The sequence below is a fragment of the Rhinoderma darwinii genome, chromosome 4, assembly GCF_050947455.1.
Source record: "Rhinoderma darwinii isolate aRhiDar2 chromosome 4, aRhiDar2.hap1, whole genome shotgun sequence".
Classification (NCBI taxonomy): domain Eukaryota; kingdom Metazoa; phylum Chordata; class Amphibia; order Anura; family Rhinodermatidae; genus Rhinoderma; species Rhinoderma darwinii.
The window spans coordinates 242,617,700-242,636,058 of record NC_134690.1 but is presented as its reverse complement, the minus strand read 5'-3'; the positions used below and the strand labels follow the sequence as shown (position 1 = coordinate 242,636,058).

The 18,359-nt window shown below is 41.9% G+C and overlaps 1 protein-coding gene across 1 annotated transcript in view; it reads right to left on the bottom strand.

The window, feature by feature from the left end:
* The window catches only part of LOC142761062 (uncharacterized), a 50,667-nt gene extending 32,808 nt beyond the window's left edge, over window positions 1-17,859 (bottom strand). The window contains exons 1-4 of the mRNA XM_075864254.1: window positions 17,762-17,859; window positions 17,408-17,505; window positions 5,223-5,301; window positions 3,255-3,369 (exon numbers count right to left, since the gene is read on the bottom strand). Coding sequence (XP_075720369.1) covers window positions 3,255-3,369; window positions 5,223-5,301; window positions 17,408-17,496 — 283 coding nt within the window. The 5' untranslated portion in view covers window positions 17,497-17,505; window positions 17,762-17,859. The remainder of the gene's footprint in view (window positions 1-3,254; window positions 3,370-5,222; window positions 5,302-17,407; window positions 17,506-17,761) is intronic.
* Between the last annotated feature and the right edge of the window lie 500 nt (window positions 17,860-18,359).

Sequence of the window (18,359 nt, the reverse complement as noted above, 5' to 3'; positions counted from 1 at the left end):
CTGATTGACAAGGGGCTTAGTGTTAGAAGGTGCAGAGGCTAACACTAACCCCCATTATTACCCCGGTACCCACCGCCACCAGGGGTACTGGGAAGAGCTGGGTACCCGACCATCTGTAGAGATGGTAGGGTACTGGGCCGCCGGCAGGCTGGTATTATTAGGCTGGGAAAGGCCAAAAACAGTGTCCCTTCCCACCCTGGTAATGCTAGGCTGCACAAATTTTTTTTAATTTATTCATAACGAGCCAGATACAACACAGAAGCAGCAGCAGCCTAGGATATGTATGCATATATATATGTATGCTATCTCCTATATATATGTAAAAAAAAAAAAGTATATTTTTTTGGGGGGGTTGGGTTAAATATAGGTCTTGGGGCTTGTGCCCCTGATATTTTAAGACCTTAGCAACGCCCCTGGTGTGCAGCAGTATGGATCCAAAGGAGACCAGGTTGTTGGCTATAAGGAATTTGTAGGATCGCTTTAATTGACAGCTGTTATATATGATACGTATAATGGGTCTTAGGGTATGTGCACACGTAGTGACCAAAAACGTCTGAAAATCCAGAGCTGTTTTCAAGGGAAAACAGACCCTGCTTTTCAGACGTTTTTTGACCAACTCGCATTTTTCGCGGCGTTTTTCGCGCCGTTTTCACGGCGTTTTTTACGTCCGTTTTTGGAGCGGTTTTCATTGGAGTCTATGAGAAAACAGCTCCAAAAACGTCCAAAGAAGTGTCCTGCACTTCTTTTGACGAGGCTGTATTTTTACGCGTCGTCGTTTGACAGCTGTCAAACGACGATGCGTAAATAACAGGTCGTCTGCACAGTACGTCGGCAAACCCATTCAAATGAATGGGCAGATGTTTGCCGACGTATTGTAGCCCTATTTTCAGACGTAAAACGAGGCATAATACGCCTCGTTTACGTCTGAAAATAGGTCGTGTGAACCCAGCCTTAGGCCTCATGCACAAGACCGTATTGCTCTCAGTGCTCGGACCCCCACCAATCAAAACTTCTGACATGTCACTATAACATGTTAGAAGTTTGTTGAAGGTGTCGCTGCAGAATTGACTTTGTCCGTTAAATTCGGACATTATCTGCATTTGTCTAGGAGTTCCAAATTAATTAATGCTCTTTCATTGGTGGATTTCAGAGAGGCTGGCCGGCCGGAGAGAGAGACCATGACACGCAGCTTTGGTGCTCAAAACAGTCTCTGTCCCTGGGAGGGGCAAATGCATCTTTATTTGTAAGGAAATGAGAGTAGGCGTTACCTTCATACTTCCACACATATACATTCTACATATGGTAACATACAAAATCCCAAGCTCATCTTAGTATGTATCTTTAGTCAAAAGAAATACAATGTCATCCAGTCTTGTCACATCAGCCTTTGTAACAGCTGAATGCAAAGTCATAAACCAGAAGTTTTATTATAGAATACCCATCCTTACTTCTTCAAATTTTTATAACCATTTCAGTTTTTTTACCATTTCTCCATTTTTGAGTGGGGCTTAGCAGAAGAGGCAGGACTTCCACAGCCAAACAAATTTAATGTAAATTTACCATATTTTAAGTCAAATATAGCGCAAATCTACGCCAGCTCATAACTTTTATAGATTGGCGTACGTCTCTTAACCCATTAGTGACCGCCAATACGCCTTTTCACGGCGGCCACTAACGGGCTTTATTCTTATGCATACACCTTTTCACGGCGCGGCATCAGAATAAAGCAGCGCCGCTGTAGTAAAAGCCCCCTGCACTCAGCTACCTCCGGTAGCTGAGGGCTTGGAGCAGCGATGCTCGAGCGGGCGGATCGAAATCCGCCCGTTTAACCCCTTAGATGCGGCGCTCTATGGTGAGCGCCGCATCTAAGTGGTTTGGGAGGGAGGGGGCTCCCTCTCTCATCCTACTGGCACCCTGATATGCGATCACAGGGTGTTGGTATTTTCTATGGCAGCCGGGGGCCTTAGAAGGGCCCCCAGCTCTGCCTCTAGTTAATCCCTGCTTGGCAATGGAGTGGCATGGCCTAGCAGATGCCTGTCAGTTTTACACTGACAGGCAATAATACACTGCAATACAGATCGCATAGTAAAGTCCCCTAGTGGGACTAATAAAAAAAGTTTATAAATAAATTAATTAATAAATAAAAACCCCAAAGAGAAAAAAAAAGAAAAACCCACTTTTTTCCCCCTTACAAAATGCTTTAATATGAAAAAAAAGTTACACATATTTGATATCGCCGCATCCGTAACGACCCCAACTATAAAGCTATTATGTTATTTAACCCGCTCGGCGAACGCCGTAATAAATAAAATACAATGCCAAAATTCCTGTTTTCTTTTCATCCTGACTTTCAAAAAAATTTGATACAAAGTGATCAAAAAGTCGCATGTACTCCAAAATGGTACCGATAAAAACTAATCTCACGAGATCACGCTGTAAATGACAGGTTACAGCGAGATTACGCTTTGCTCTGCTGTAAGTACCAAACAAACGTTACGGAAGTGCAGGGATTGTGAATAGACATCCCGTCCTGTCTGGAAGGAATGTCTATTCATGGTCTAAACACTTCAGTAACGTTAATATGTCAGCATAAGACAGCACATAGCGAACAACGCAGTGTCACTATGCCCTGACTAAATTAATGGAGAGAAGTGCATGACGCTGATTGGTCAGCGTCATACACTCCTCTGTAAAACGCCCACTTGGTCTAAAGTAAAATCACAGTTTTTTTGGTCAACTTCGCTCTAAAAAAAAATGGAATAAAAAGTGATCAAAAAATTGTATGTACCAAAAAATGGTACCGATAAAAGCTACAGCTCGTCCCGCAAGCAATGAGCCCTCACACCGTTCAATCCACAGAAAAATAAAAAAGTTATGGCTCTCAGAATGCGTTGACATAAAGCATTTTTTTTAACAAAAAGTTGTTGTTTTTTAAAAGTAGTAAAATATTAAAAAAAACAATATAAATTTGATATCACTGTAATCGTATTAAGCCACAGAACAAAGTTAAATTTACATTTTTACCGCACAGTGACAGCCGTAAAAACGAAACCAAAAGAAACAATGGAGGAATCACATTTTTTTCCAATTTCAGCCCGCAAAGATTTTTTTTTGTTTCCCACTACTGTATATGGTACTTTAAATGCTACCAATAGAAACTGCAACTCCTCCCGCAAAAAGAGTTATGGCTCTTGGAAGGCGGGGAGAGAAAAACGAAGAGGAGAATTGCAATAATTTTATGTAGAGAGTAAGACCTTCAGCTTCTCTGATCTGTCCTCTCAGAGACTCTTGATCTCGTTGTACCATTAGTATATGAGCATCTTTGCGCTTTACTTCCAGTTTCAGACCTTCACATTCAGAACGAAGATCCTGAGAAACATAAAAAACCTAATGGTCAGTACTCTTCTGTGCAAGTTTGTTTCTGTCATAGAGGCTTGTAACAATTATATAGCCTGTGTTCCAGCAAATCATGATCAAATTAAAAAAGTGGATCCAGGAGGTGTAACATAGTCCTTATTGAATAACCAATTCAATACATTCCTTTATATAATTAAAAAAAAAGGGTTGTATGAGATTAAAAATACATGGATGCTTTTTGACAACAAAATCAGCGCCACTCGTGTCCTTGGGCTGTGTTTGGTATTGCAGCTCAGTACTATTCAAGTGAATAGGGTGGAACTGCAGTATCAGATGCAGCCTATAGACAAGTGGTATTGTCTTTCTATTCTCACACAAATCCTTTAACAATAAGTGAAGCTTAATATACATGACATCATAACTTTTCATATCTGACAAGGTAGACGTAAAAAGTGTCCAAAACACATACAAAATTTAGCCATCGTCATGAACTACATATTTTGACACAATTTGGAATTTTTGAAAATTTTGAATCTCCCCCAAAGTATATAAGAAAGCTGCAGAGCTTTTTATTATACCACGATCAAGAAAAACGAATATAAATAAAATTTTCATAGGAGAAAAAAAAAACACATTTAGGGTACGGACACACAGGGCTGATATGTGCACAGACTAGCCTCCTAGGGTGACGCTGTAGTCCATGTGACTGCTGCAGTCATTCAAAGGCTGCAGCAGCCACATAAGATCAAACGTCATCCCAGGAGGCCAGTTTTCCGACGCAAATGTCGCAACAGAAGAGCAGTGATTCTGCAGCATAAATTGACATGCTGCGAATTAAAAAAAATGCACCGCAGGTCAATTTATGAACAGTTTCTCGGCTGATTTTTTTCCATGTGATCTAGTCCACACTGCTGCTACTGTACTATGCTGCGGATTTTCCGTAATGGAATCCGTTGCGAAAAATCTGCAGTGTATATGCTGAGTGCGTTCCTATCCTTAAAGAAAAATATACAACTCAATAGGGTAGATTTATTAATACTGTCTTAATAGACAGGATAAAACTAGACCAGGCAGTGAGAATTGGCACCAAATGTATCACAGTGGTGAATGCTGTATGGTAGATTTGGCACATCTTACTAGACAAGTTAAACACTTTTCTCTTCCTTATACCACCTCTATCGAGAAGTGAAGAGGAGAAAATCCGGATAGTTGCCCTGGCGCAGCCGACTTCAATCAATTCTGATATCTGAAGAAACAGATATTGGAACTTCGTAATGTTTATAGATGGTTTATTAGTATTTTGTACATAAAACAACACGTTTCGAAGCCGAACTGGCGTCTTCCTCAGGTCAAGTAAAAAGGTCAAAGCAACCTGGGCTTCCATAACACCTCAGCAGTGCCACAGGCTGATCGCCTCCATGCCACGCCGCATTGATGCAGTAATTCATGCAAAAGGAGCCCCGACCAAGTATTGAGTGCATATACTGTACAAACTTTTCAGTAGGCCAACATTTCGGTATTAAAAATCATTTTTGAAATTGGGCTTATATAATAATCTAATTTTCTGAGATACTAAATTTTGGGTTTTCATTAAATGTTAGCCATAATCATCAAAATTAAAAGAAAAAAATGCTGGAAATAGATCACTCTGTGTGTAATGAATCTAAATAATATATGAGTTTCACTTTTTGAATTGAATCACTGAAATAAATTAACTTTTTGATGATATTGTAATTCAGTGAGAAGGACTAGTATATATATATATACACACACACATACATACATACAGTATATAGTCACCATAGAACAGCCAATTATCATTTGATCTACTCGTTATTGGTTTGGCCTATTCACAGAGTTCTTACCAAAATCTTCCTGTATAGATGATCTGCTTCCAATGTGAGCTGGGGGTGAAGATCTGTGGCCTTTTTAGTTTGCTCACGAGTAGGGTTCTGGAATTAAGGATCTATATAACGAAGATATGCATAAACCCAGTTGTCCAATAAAACAGACCAGAAGACAATTGTTATGTCAAATTTGTCAAAAAATAAATCATGATGTATCTGATTATGACTGGTACAACCTGATCCACTCTAGATTTTTACACAGTTCTCCTGTGGTGAAACGTCAACGTACCCTAAGGGTATGTTCACACGCTTACTAAAAAACGTCTGAAAATACGGAGCTCCTGATTTTCAGCCGTTTTTTAAGCAACTCGCGTTTTTGTCTGCGTTTTTTTATGGCCGTGTTAGGAGCTGTTTTTCTATAGAGTCAATGAAAAACTTCTCCAAAAACGACTCAAGAAGTGACATGCACTTCTTTTTCGCGGGCGTTTTTTTACGCGATCGTTGTTAAAAACGGCCGCATAAAAAAACGCCCCATCGGAACAGAATGCCGTTTTTCCCATTGAAATTAATGGGCAGATGTTTGGAAGCATTCTGCTTCCGAAAATAGGCCATGTGAACATACCCTAAGGCTGGGTACACACTGTGATTTTGTTGCGTTTTTACCATACGTTTTTTATTTTGGTAGATAAAATCCCATGTCTCTCAATGGAAGTTCATGAACCAAAGAAAAAAAAACCTGCATGCTAAAAATGCAACATAACTGCAAGGTGTGAAAACCAGCCTTAGATCGCTCATTATAATGAAGGACAGTCATAGCAACAGGAGTAGCAAAGAAAGCACTTGAAGCCAGGCCTCAATATGGTGGCATATAGGCCATCGTGGCAAATAAGAACACTGGTGCAATAAGTAGGTGAGGCAGATGAGTGATGATGATATACCATTCCAACTGCAAAATAAAGTAATTTTGCTTGATGGAGCTATCTCACTAAACTTCATTTTTACTTTATGTATAGATGTTATACAATGTGATGTATATTACATATGCAGAAGAAATCATAGGCGGTTAAATGGAGAGCCAAGGTATCGTTTTTTCATCAGGATCCTGGAGCTTCAAGCTACGCCTCTGGTTCAGCAGTTGTTGGGCTTAATGCAGTTCTATCGAGGTGATATGATTACCATTGCGCCAGGGATATAGGAGACATCTTATGCCATGTGAACGGGTCCTATTGTATCCTGAAGACCATCAATTTTGTATACAACTAGATAAAGTGATATAGTTGGGCCTCCAAGTAAATCCAAGTATGTGGTTTGTGGCTATCGCAATTACGCTCACTCAATAGACTGCAAAATGAAGTCTCACATCACTCCATGTTCAAATCCTAGTATCCAATATATCCAATCATGTGCAACATTCTTTGCAACTTATACCTGTTTAAATGAATCCCTTAGTTACATTCCATAACATTTCTTTCAATCTGAGAACGCTGAGCTTTTTCCTCCAACCTATAATACATTCTGGCGCGATATTTTGGGAGACTCCGCCCCTTTACTCATGCGTGCAGGTGGAAACAGGTGACAGTCTTAAGTAGTAGACAAATCCCATAAAATGCTTGTTTTGTACATTTGTTTTAAAAACATACACTATATATTATAAACATGAGTTAATCATCCTGTAACAACTTAGTAGCAATTTGAACCTTTTTTTAGGTCCCTATGCGTGGGTTGATATACTGTATATCAATCAGAAGAATACCTTAAAACGACATGCCTCATTTAACCCTCTAGGCACTAGGGCTCCTAGTTTATTAATCCAGAAGACCTCACGTTGGAATAATAGTCTTCTATTTTCCTCTTCATTCTCCTTAAGCTCAATTTGTTCCAATACTTGCCATCACAGGTCATACCAAGGGCACCGCTAGCACCGGACTTCCGGGGCCCAAGCCCCGAATCTTTGGCCTGTTGCCCCGGGTGACTGCCGCTACAGAGTTTGCAGCAGTCGTGATTGTGACCGGGCCGCGGCCCCCGAATCGAGTCTATAGAAATTTACTATAGTAACTGGGGCCTATGTCATAAAATACACGGGCCCCTGTTACTATAGTAATACCACAAGGCAGGCTTAGATACAAGACTTCAGCAGACAGTAATCTTATACTGTATAAGATTACTGTCTACTGTGGCCCTGTATCTAAGCCTAACATGTGGTAAGCTTAGATACAGGGTCCAACAGACAGTATCACACATGGGCCCTCTATCTAAGCCTACCACATAGGTTTAGATACATGGCCATGTATGATACTGTCTAATGGGCCCTGTATCTACGCCTATCACATTGTAGGCTTAGATACAGGGCCCCAGCAGACAGTAATCTTATACAGTATAAGACTACCGTCTGCTGGGGCCATATATCTAAGCCTACCACAGGGTAGACTTAGATACATGGCCCATGTGTTATCCTGTCTGATGGGCCCTGTATCTAAGCCTACCACATAGTAGGCTTAAATACAGGGCCCCAGCAGACAGTAATCTTATACAGTATAAGATTACTGCCTGCTGGGGTCCTGTATCTAAGCCTGCCTTGTGGGAGGCTTAAATACATGGTCTAACAGACAGTATCACACATGGGCCCTGTATCTAAGCCTACCACCTGTGTTACTAATGGGTTTTTTGTGTGTTTGTGTTTTTTTACAGGTTTGGTTGTTGGACTATGTCGAATTTGAGGACTACTGCGAGGACGGCTTTATTTATTTTCAATAAAATGGTTAATGAGGGTTGTGTGGGGTTTTTTAGTTCAATAAAATATTTTTTCTATGTGTTTGTATTTTCTTTTAAACTTCACTACTACCGCCTTAGTAATGGCCACTGGCTGATTGACAGCATCCATTACTAAGGCAGGGCTTAGTGTTAGCCGATGCAGAGGCTAACACTAACCCCCATTATTACCCTGGTACCCACCGCCCTCAGGGGTACCAGGAAAAGCTGGGTACGATCCATTTCCAAACGTAGAAATGTTTAATTTTTAAAAGGAATAAAAGAGAAAAAGCACCTCAACATTTGTAAAGCAATTTCTCCCGATTATGTCAATAACCCATTTGTGGTAATAATTGGCTGTTTGGACCAACGGCAGGGCTCAGAAGGGAAGGAGCGCCATTTGGAGCACATCTTTTGCTGGAATGGTTTTCGGGTGCCATGTCGCATTTGCAGAGCTCCTGAGGTACTAGTACAGTGGAAATCCCCAAGAAGTTACCCCATTTTGGAAACTGCACCCCTCAAAAAATGTATCTAGGCATATAGTTAGCATTTTGAACCCACAAGTTTTTTTTGCTAAATTTATTGGAATTAGTCTGTGAAAATGAAAATATAAAAATTTTTATCTGGGGGTGTGATCACTTTTATGACTCCATAGTTTTTTTTGTTGAATTTAGTGGAAATCTGGAATGAAAAATAAAATGATACATTTTTCACAATCTGAGTCCTAAGCAAGCCCCCTGTAGATTGTGCCCCCACCCTTGTAGATCGTGTGGGTAGTGCCATACAGCCCCCTTGTAGATCGTGCCATACAGCCGCCCTTTGTAGATAGCGCCCCTCACCTCCCCCTTGTATAGAGCCATACAGTCCCCTGTAGATAGTGCCACCCATCTCCCCCTTGTAGATCGTGCCACCCTTCTCCCTGTAGATAGTGCCCCGTTAACCTTGTAGACAGTGCCCCTGCCTCCCCCTTGTAGACAGCGCCACCTTTTCCCCTTGTAGATAGTGCCCCCACCTCCCTTTTGTAGGTAGTGCTATACAGCCCCCCTGTAGATAGTGCCCCCTACCTCCCCCTTGTAGATCTTGCGTAGGCCGGCGTGATCCAGTCACATTATCACGCCGGCCTGGGCAGGGATCCTGTCCCTCCATCTCATAGGCTGCAGGCCGAACGTGGCCTGTAGCCCAGTAAATGGCAGAGCAGGGAGATACCTCCCTGCTCTGCCATTTTGTTCAATAGTATCTGAGTCCTAAGGACACTGATACTATTGAATGTGGTGTAGCTACCGCTGTAGCAGCCATAGCGGCTGCTAGCGGTACCACTGGGCATGGAGGGGGCCCGTACCGGCGGGTGGCACTGGTCCCCTCATGCCGTGGGCCCCAAAGCAGCCACTATGGCTGCTACGGTGGTAGTTACGCCACTGGTCGCACCGATATATGGTATCCTTTCGGATACCACTTTAGTGTAGGCACGGTACATTTTTTATGCCCTGCGTTTTTTTTTTCCAATTCAATTTTTTTTATTGGTTTCAATATAAACAAGTACAAAAACATTTGGAGAAGGGGTGTCCCCATAATAAAAAGAACATGACAAATAAGGGCACAGCCCAAACAGGAGGGTGAGCATCACAACCTATGAAGAGCACATAGTAAGACAGCAATCTGAGAAATCATAATGGGAAGGAGCATTACTTAAAAGAAAAGGGAAAGGAACATACAATAATTCAGCTTCCTATGCATCCTAAAATGCAGTGGCAATAGTAGGTGAGCGCAATCACAGGAAGCAAATGACCCCTCAAAATAGACACAAGAAAGGAAGGGAGAGATAAAATGTGAAACAAACAAGGGCAAGAGAGAGACAAGGAGAGTTCATGGTGAACCTGGACTCCAGTTCCGGATAATCATGGGTAAAGAAGAAAATGCAGCTATGCACCTGATAAAAACCTGGGTGGAGAAAGCAAACCCCTGCGCACCTGTGTACAGTCCCCTCTCAGATTGAGTCTCATGGGTAAGGATGGGTACTGAGTCACAAGCCACTGCAGTACTGTAGGTGGGAGAAGAGAGGAACATAAGCCATTAAGACCAAGGGTCCGTATATCGTGCAGAGGCAGCCGGGGATTGAGCCAGGAGGTGTTCCATACGCAACCTCCTTAAACCATTCATCCAACAGTGGAAGAACTGCCATTTTCCACTTGCGGGGGACAACGGATTTGGCAGCCTGAAGGAGGTGCCTAATTTGGGAGCGTTTGTAAATGGGTAGTGGCATAGGGAACATAAATAAAAGGGGCGCCTCTGGAGAATTAGGGACCGAGACCCCAGTAACTTCCAATATAATTTTAAGAACCGCCTCCCAAAAACTCGCCCTGCGTTTTTTGTGCTGTAGCAGGCACTTCACTTGGAAAGTGCTGCCCAGGAACTATACGAGAAACATTACTTGGAGCAGCAGAAGTCTCCCACACCTCGTCTCAAAGCAAAAGAATGTTGATACATTTTTTTGGTACTCAAATTACGTACCCTGGTGACCAGTTTTCCTGAAAACTAAAAACGAATTGTATAGTTCCATCTGGACAAGGTACACTGCAAATTTCTTGTACTAGATTTAGCTTTTTTGCATGGCACTTTACGGTTTTAAAATCTGATCATTCAGATCAACACCTCCGCATGAATTTATGATATGCCTGTATGCACAAAGGCTTCATTGTGGATAATGTGAAGCCACATGTGAGGACAGGGGTGCAGTTGGCGTCATGTATAGATGTCAGCATACAGACATCTTTTTTGTCTCTATATTTGAGACATGGGACCCCATCCTGCAGCAATGCCCTGCTTTCGCCAATTTGCAGGTATTGGCTGATGCGGGTCTTGGGAAGGTGCATCTGTTTTTTTTCGGACCGTCCCACTCGCTACTCGCTATAATTGGTTGGGGGTGACCAATAATGCTGGCAGTACCAGGGTCAGGCAAAACAGCAGTACCAGGGTCAAGGAGAACCTGAGCACTAACCCACCTGCGACTACAAAGAGGTTCCTCGCTGTCACTGAAGGAGGACGAGCGAATGAACTGTGGTTCAGCATCGCTCGCTGAGTCTGTATCAGACGCGGTCATGCATACGCCTCTTCAGCGGTGTAACATCTCAATGCCATTTTAGAAATGTATATATATATATATATATATATATATATATATATATATATATGTGTGTGTATATATACACACACACGTAGCTCAGTGAACTGTTTATTTTTTTCACATAAAACGCTAACGCTAGCCTACTCTAACACTGACACACTAACTTTTAAGTTACTAACTTTCAAGCTCATGGACTGAGAAGCTAAAGGATTGATGCTGACAAGTGACGGGACTAATTGAAAGTGACGTATTGATACGGACAAGTGACGTGACTGATTGACGCTGACGAACTGATGCTATGGATTGACAATGACGAACTGACAACTAACACGACGGATTGATGCTGACAACTGACAATGGATTGACTGAAGAACTGACGCGATGGATTGACGTAGATGAGCTAGACAATTACCTAAGAAGTATATACAATTCTTTTTTTTTGTGAATTATGATAAAAAAATATATATATTTTTCCTTTATACACTGGGAGGTGGGGTCAGACACTGGATACAGGGAGGAAGTGATGAGAGGATTGGCACTGGTTAAGTCTATTTTTCACAATCTGAGGGGCAGACAAAACGGCACAGGCTCTGATCTCTTATACTTCACTTCACCTGCTAAGAGATCAGAGCCTGAGACCTTTATTTTTCACCTGCCCTGGGCGAAAACGCACTGTGATTGGTGCGTCTGAACAGACCCACCAATCACAGCAATGGACCACAGCGATTAATCTATTGCTCGTCACATGGGACATGGGCGGGACATTGTTGTTAAAGTTCACGGACTTAAAGAGGCAATTTTAGATTTAGTTTCTTAATGCCCAAGCGGGCGTGTTTTTACTTTTGACCAAGTGGGTGTTGTAAAGAGGTGTATGAGGCTGACCAATCAGTGACCAATCAGTGACATGCACTTCTCATTGTTCCAGCCCAGCATGATCCACAGCACAGTGAGATTGTGCAGTGAAAGAAGCTGGGCTGGAACAATGAGAAGTGCAGGACACTGATTGGTCACTGATTGGTCAGCCTCATACACTTCTTTACAACACCCACTTGGTCAAAAGTAAAAACACGCCCAGTTGGGATTAAGAAACTAAATCTAAAATTGCTCATAACTTGCTCAAAAATGATCGTTTTTCAAAATAAAAACCACTGTTGTAATCTACATTCCAGCGCCGATCAGATTATGTAGGAGATAGGGCATTTATAATCTGGTGACAGAGCCTTTTTAATTACAAGTAGCAGGAACGGTTTTAAACGTAGATACAATGTGATCGATGGATGTGTAGAAATCCACTAAACACATAGATCGCCGGCATTGGACCGCTATTATGGGTCCATTGCCGGTGACAGGGGACAGCTGATCTCCCGGTTCCTGGTGCACACTACCACTGACAGTGTGCACCGGGAACAGCTCAGTAACTGTACGTCCTGGTGCAGGAAGTGACCTCTCGCCATGACGTACAGTTGCGTCCTCGTGTGGCTAGGGGTTAAAACATTATAATACATTGTTTTATTAAAAAATAATAATAATAAAAGAAAAAAAAAGTGTTCAAATGTTTACATAGCCTTTAACCCCTTCCCGCCGGATCACGTATATTAACGTCAATAAAAACGGTGTCTTACCGCATTTTGACGTTACTGTACGTCATGGAGATGAAGCTGGCTCAGGAGCTGAGCCAGCGACATCACCGCCGGGTGACAGCTGTATGTTACAGCTGTCACCCTGAGGTATCGGCCAGGACCGGAACTAGCATCCGATCCGGCCGATTAACCCCTCACATGCTGCGTTCAATAGAGATCGCAGCATGTGAGGAGTTTATAGCCACCGGCACCCCAGCAACGTGATCGCTGGGTTGCCGGTGGTTGCAAAGGCGATCGGAGGGCTAATGCTTACCTCCCGATCAGCCTGTAACAGAATCCTCCTATGCCCCGTCGTCGGCGGGGCCCAGGAGGCTTCCGGTACCATCGGCAAGATGGCGCCGCCTCAGCTTCCGGCTCAGAAGCTGAGCCGGCGTCAACAGCAGTGGGTGTCCGCTGTATGTTACAGCGGACACCCCGATCTATCGCCAGGAACCGGAGCTAGCTCCGATTCCTGGCATTAACCCCTTCGATGCAGCGATCCATTGTGATCGCTGCATCCTAGAGGTTTGTAGAAAATCGGCAGCCTTGCCATGCGATGGCAAGGCTGGCGACTGTTACTATGGCAACAGGAGCCCTAACAATGGACTCCTGTCTGCCATTACGTAAGCTGATTAGGCCCCACCCAGAGGCGGAGCCTGATCGGCTTGCTGTCAGTGAACAACTGACAGTTCCAATACATTGCACTACATAGGTAGTGCAATGTATTAGAACATCAAACAAACAGTTGGACATTCAAGTCCCCTAGTGGGACTAAAGAAAAGTGTAAAAAAAAAGTGTAGAAAAAGTAAAAATAAAAGTTGTAAAACATACAATAAAAGTTTCAAATAATAACACAAAACACAATCGCCCTTTTTCCCTTATCAAGTCATTTATTATAGAAAAAAATAATAAAGCCATACATATTTGGTATCGCTGCGACCGTAACGACCTGAACTATAAAAATATTATGTTATTTATCCAGCGCAGTGAACGCCGTAAAAAAACAAACCTCAAAAACACTGCCATAATTACTGTTTTTTTGGTCACGGTCTTCCAAAAATTGAAATAAAAAGTGATCAAAAAGTCGCATGTATCCAAAAATGGTACGGATAAAATCTATACCTTGTCTCGCAAAAAACAAGCCATCACACAGCTCCATCGACGAAAAAATGTAAAAGTTATGGCTCTCACAACTTGGCGACAGAAAAAATACATTCTCTTTCCAAAAGTAATTTTATTGTGCAAAAAGTTATAAAAAAGTTCAATAAATTTGGTATCGCCGGAATCGTACTGACCCGCAGAATGAAGGTAACGTGTAGTTTATAACGCATGTTGAACGCTGTATAAAAAAAAAACAACTAAAAAAACTATGGCAGAATTTCTGTTTTTTTTGTCACCTTGCCTCCCAAAAAAAGGATAACAAGTGATCAAAAAGTCGCATGTACCCCAATATGGTACCAATAAAAGCTACAGCTCGTCCCATAAAAAAAGAGCCCTCATACCACTACGTCTATGAAAAAATAAAATAAGTTAAGGCTCCAATAATTCAGGAAAGAAAATTATCCAGTTATGAAGGCCCGAGGGGAACGTTTCTTCTGTTTCAAAAGGCGATGTATCAAGGCACTAAAATTAGGGAACCAGGAAGGGGAGGGCCCAACCATATCCGCTGGAAGCGACGGTGCCCGTATTATACCAGAACAACGCTTTCCCGGCAAAATTCCCCAAACTGCAAAGGTGCGGAGTGTGGACCAAAAGGCGGATAAGGAAGGACGCCAGTTATCAGTGCGACACCGGCCTGTGCAGAAAGGATCGATCACAGCGTAACACACATCTATGGATCATTTCATTATTTTTTTTACCTTATTATTATACCACCTGACTATGCCCCTGATGTACTCTGCCCAGCTCAGATATGCCCCACATTATAAACGGAAACAACAGTGATACTCCAAACAAAACTATTACCAAGCAAATTCCACGCTCAAAAACCCAAATGGCGCTCCCACCCATCTGAGCCCTACAGCGTGCCCAAACAGCAGTTTACTTCCACATATATGGCATCACCATACCCGAGAGAACCCTTTTAACAATTTTTGGGTGTGTGTCCCCAGTGGCACAAGCTGGGCACGACATATTTGACACTGAATTGGCATATCTAGGGAAAAATTTTAATTTGTACCTTCCGCAGCGCAATCATTTATGGAAAAGACACGTGGGGTGAAAATGCTCACTACACCTCTTAATAAATGCCTTGAGGGGTGCAGTTTCCAAAATGGGGTCACTTCTCAGGGGTTTCTTTTATTATTTCACATCAAAGCCTCTGCAATTGTGAACCAATACTTTATACGTCGCCAAATTAGGCCTCAATTTTACATGGTACTCTTTCACTCCTGAGCCCTGTCTAATGTCCAGGCAAAAGATTAGGGCCACATGTAGGGTGATTCTAAAACAGGGAAACACCGCATAATAATTGAGAGCTGTCTTGTTATGGTGGCACAAGCTGGGCACCACATATTGGCGTATCTAAGGAAAAATTCCCATTTTCATTCTCCCACATCGTGTGTACACGAATTTCTGCAAAACACCTGTGGGGTTAACATGCTCACTACACCCCTAGGTGAATACCTTGAGGGTGTTGTTTCCAAAATGGGGTCACTTCTGGGGGGGATCCACTGTTTTGGTCCCACAGGGACTTTGCAAATGCAACATAGCGACCAGAAACCAAATGCAGCAAAATCTGTACAACAAAAGCAAATGGCGCTCCGTCCATCCGAGCCCTGCCGTGTGCCCAAACAGCATTTTATGACCACGTGTGGGGTATTGCCGTACTCCAGAGAAGTTGCTTTACAAACGTTGGGGTTCTTTTTTTCCTTTATTTGTTGAGAAAATTAAAAATTTGGAGCTAAAACTACGTCTTATTGAAGAAAAAGGATTTTTTTTATTTTCACTGCCCAATTCTAATAAAATCTATGAAATACCTGTGGGGGCAAAATGCTCACTACACCCCTAGATGGATTCCTCAAGGGGTGTAGTTTTCTCAATGGAGTCACTTTTTTGTCGTTTTCACTGTTTTGTCCCCTCGGGGGCTTTGCAAATGCGACATGGCCTGCGCAAACCATTCCTGCTAAATTTGAGCTCCAAAAGCCAAATAGCGCTCTTTCCCTTCTAAGCTCCGCTGTGTGTCCAAACATCCGTTTATAACCACATGTGGGGTATTGTTTTACTCTGGAGAAATTTCTTTACAAATGTTGTGGTGATTTTTCTCCTTTAGTCCTCGTGGAAATTAGAAAAAATTAGCTAAACCTACATTATCTTTGAAAGAATGACGATTTTTATTTTCACGGCCTACTTCCAATAATTCCTGCAAAAAAACCTGCGGGGTCAAAATGCTCACTATACCCCTAGATAATTTCCTCAAGGGGTGTAGTTTCCCAAATGGGGTCACTTTTGAGGGATTTTCACTGTTTTGGCACCGAAAGAGCCCTTGAAACCTGACATGGTGCCTAAAATATTTTCTAATAAAAAGGAGGCCCAAAATCCACTAGGTGCTCCTTTGCTTCTGAGGCCGGTGCTTCAGTCCATTACCGCACTAGAGCCACATGTGGGATATTTCTAAAAACTGCAGAATCAGGGCAATAAATATTGAGTTGCCTTTCTCTGGTAAAACCTTCTGTGTTACAAAAAAAATAGATTAAAAAAGAATTTCTGCAAAAAAAAATGAAATTTGAAAATTTCACCTCTACGTTGCTTTAATTCCTGTGAAACGTTTAAAGGGTTAAGAAACTTTCTAAATACTGTTTTGAATACTTTGAGGGGTGAAGATTTTAAAATGGGGTGACTTTTTGGCAGTTTCTAATATATAAGGCCCTAAAAGCCGCTTCACAACTGAACTGGCCCCTGTAAAAATAGCCTTTTGAAATTTTCTTGAAAATGTGAGAAATTGCTGCTAAAGTTCTAAGCCTTGTGACGTCATAGAAAAATTAAAGGACGTTAAAAAAACGATGCCAATCTAAAGTAGACATACGGGTGATGTTAATTAGCAACAATTTTGTGTGGTATTACTGCCTGTCTTACAAGCAGATACATATACATTTAGAAAAATGCTAATTTTTCACAAAATTTTGGTGTTTTTCACTGGTAAATATTGAATTTATCGAGCAAATTTTTCCACTATCATAAAGTCCAATGTGTCACGAGAAAACAATCTCAGAATCGCTTTGATAGGTAAAAGCGTTCCGGAGTTATTACCACATAAAGTGAAATATGTCAGATTTGAAAAAAAATGGGTCTGGTCCTGAAGGCCAAAATGAGCTTGGTCCTGAAGGGGTTAAGGTTCTCTTCTGTATCCCTCTAAATCGCGGCAGAGTGTGAAGGTTGGGGGAAAGTACTCAGCATTCTCAGATTGATAGAAAATTTTACTGAATGTAACGGAAAAAAATGGAATAAAAGCAAGAAATCCTAACGTACAAAGCTGATATCGTGAGTAAATGATTTTTTTCATTTAATAAAATTATTCGTTGCAAATGATTTCATATATTTTATACTAAGCCTCCAAGTCAATGACACATCACCCCCTATATTTGAGCTGTCACCATTCTGTAAAATATGATATATTACATATAGTAAAACCATGTAATTAATAAACTGTCTAAATATAGCTATCATATATTTTACATTATGCACGTCCCTAATGATTCTCCACAGGTAAAGGATATAGGAAGTTAGCCTCCAGTTCCAGGAAGTATATCTGTTGTTGCAGGTTCTTGATGTATTCCCCTTCCACTTTAAATTTTGCAGAATCCATATTTCCTTTCTAAAAAAATAAATAAATGATATCGTCATGTTGGTTATTATATTCTTCCTACGCTACATTCGATTGTTAGGGTTCGGTTGTTTGCTGTGACACGTCTGCCCTCTAGCGGCGGGTCAGTGCTCTACAACATATTTTAGCTCCGGTAACACTGACTGTTATAATGTCACCAAATCATTTTGTATAGAGGAGAAGCAGCGGAGTCCCTGTGTAGGTCGGGACAAGTGCAGGGAATCCCTCCATTATGAGTATACACTACCAGCACACGACGACGTTTTCCTCTCAGTGCAGCGTCCGTCACGTTTCCTGTGTGAGGGAAGGACGCGATGCCGGTTGCCCGGGGATGCAGTCATTTCCGGTGTGGGGAAGGATGGAGGGTGGAGAGAAGCGGGCAGCGGATAAACCAAGTTCTTATTGTTATTCCAGTTGCAGACTTCCTTTTCTATACAATGGCGCAACCTGCACTTTACACCCCAACGAGGGTGGCCTGTGCTGTGCAGCTGAATGCAATCTATTGCTCGCTGTTATCAGCCGTTCTGCCTCCATGATCAATGCAGTCTGGAGAGTATTGTATGACATAATTTATTTTTCCGCATTTATGTTTTTAATTTGACACGTGACATAAGTAGCATTGTGTCGTCGTCGTCGTCCCCCCCTGCCTTTTTTTTTTGTCAGAAACTGCATATGACTATTTTACACTTTTGATTTAACCCCTTAATGACCAAGGATTATTTTTTGTTTTCTCACAGTCGCATTTCAAGAGTGGTAACTTTTTTTTTATTCCGTCGACATAGCCGTATAAGGGCTTGTTTTTTGCGGGACGAGTTGTATTTTTCAATTGCACCATTTTTGGATTC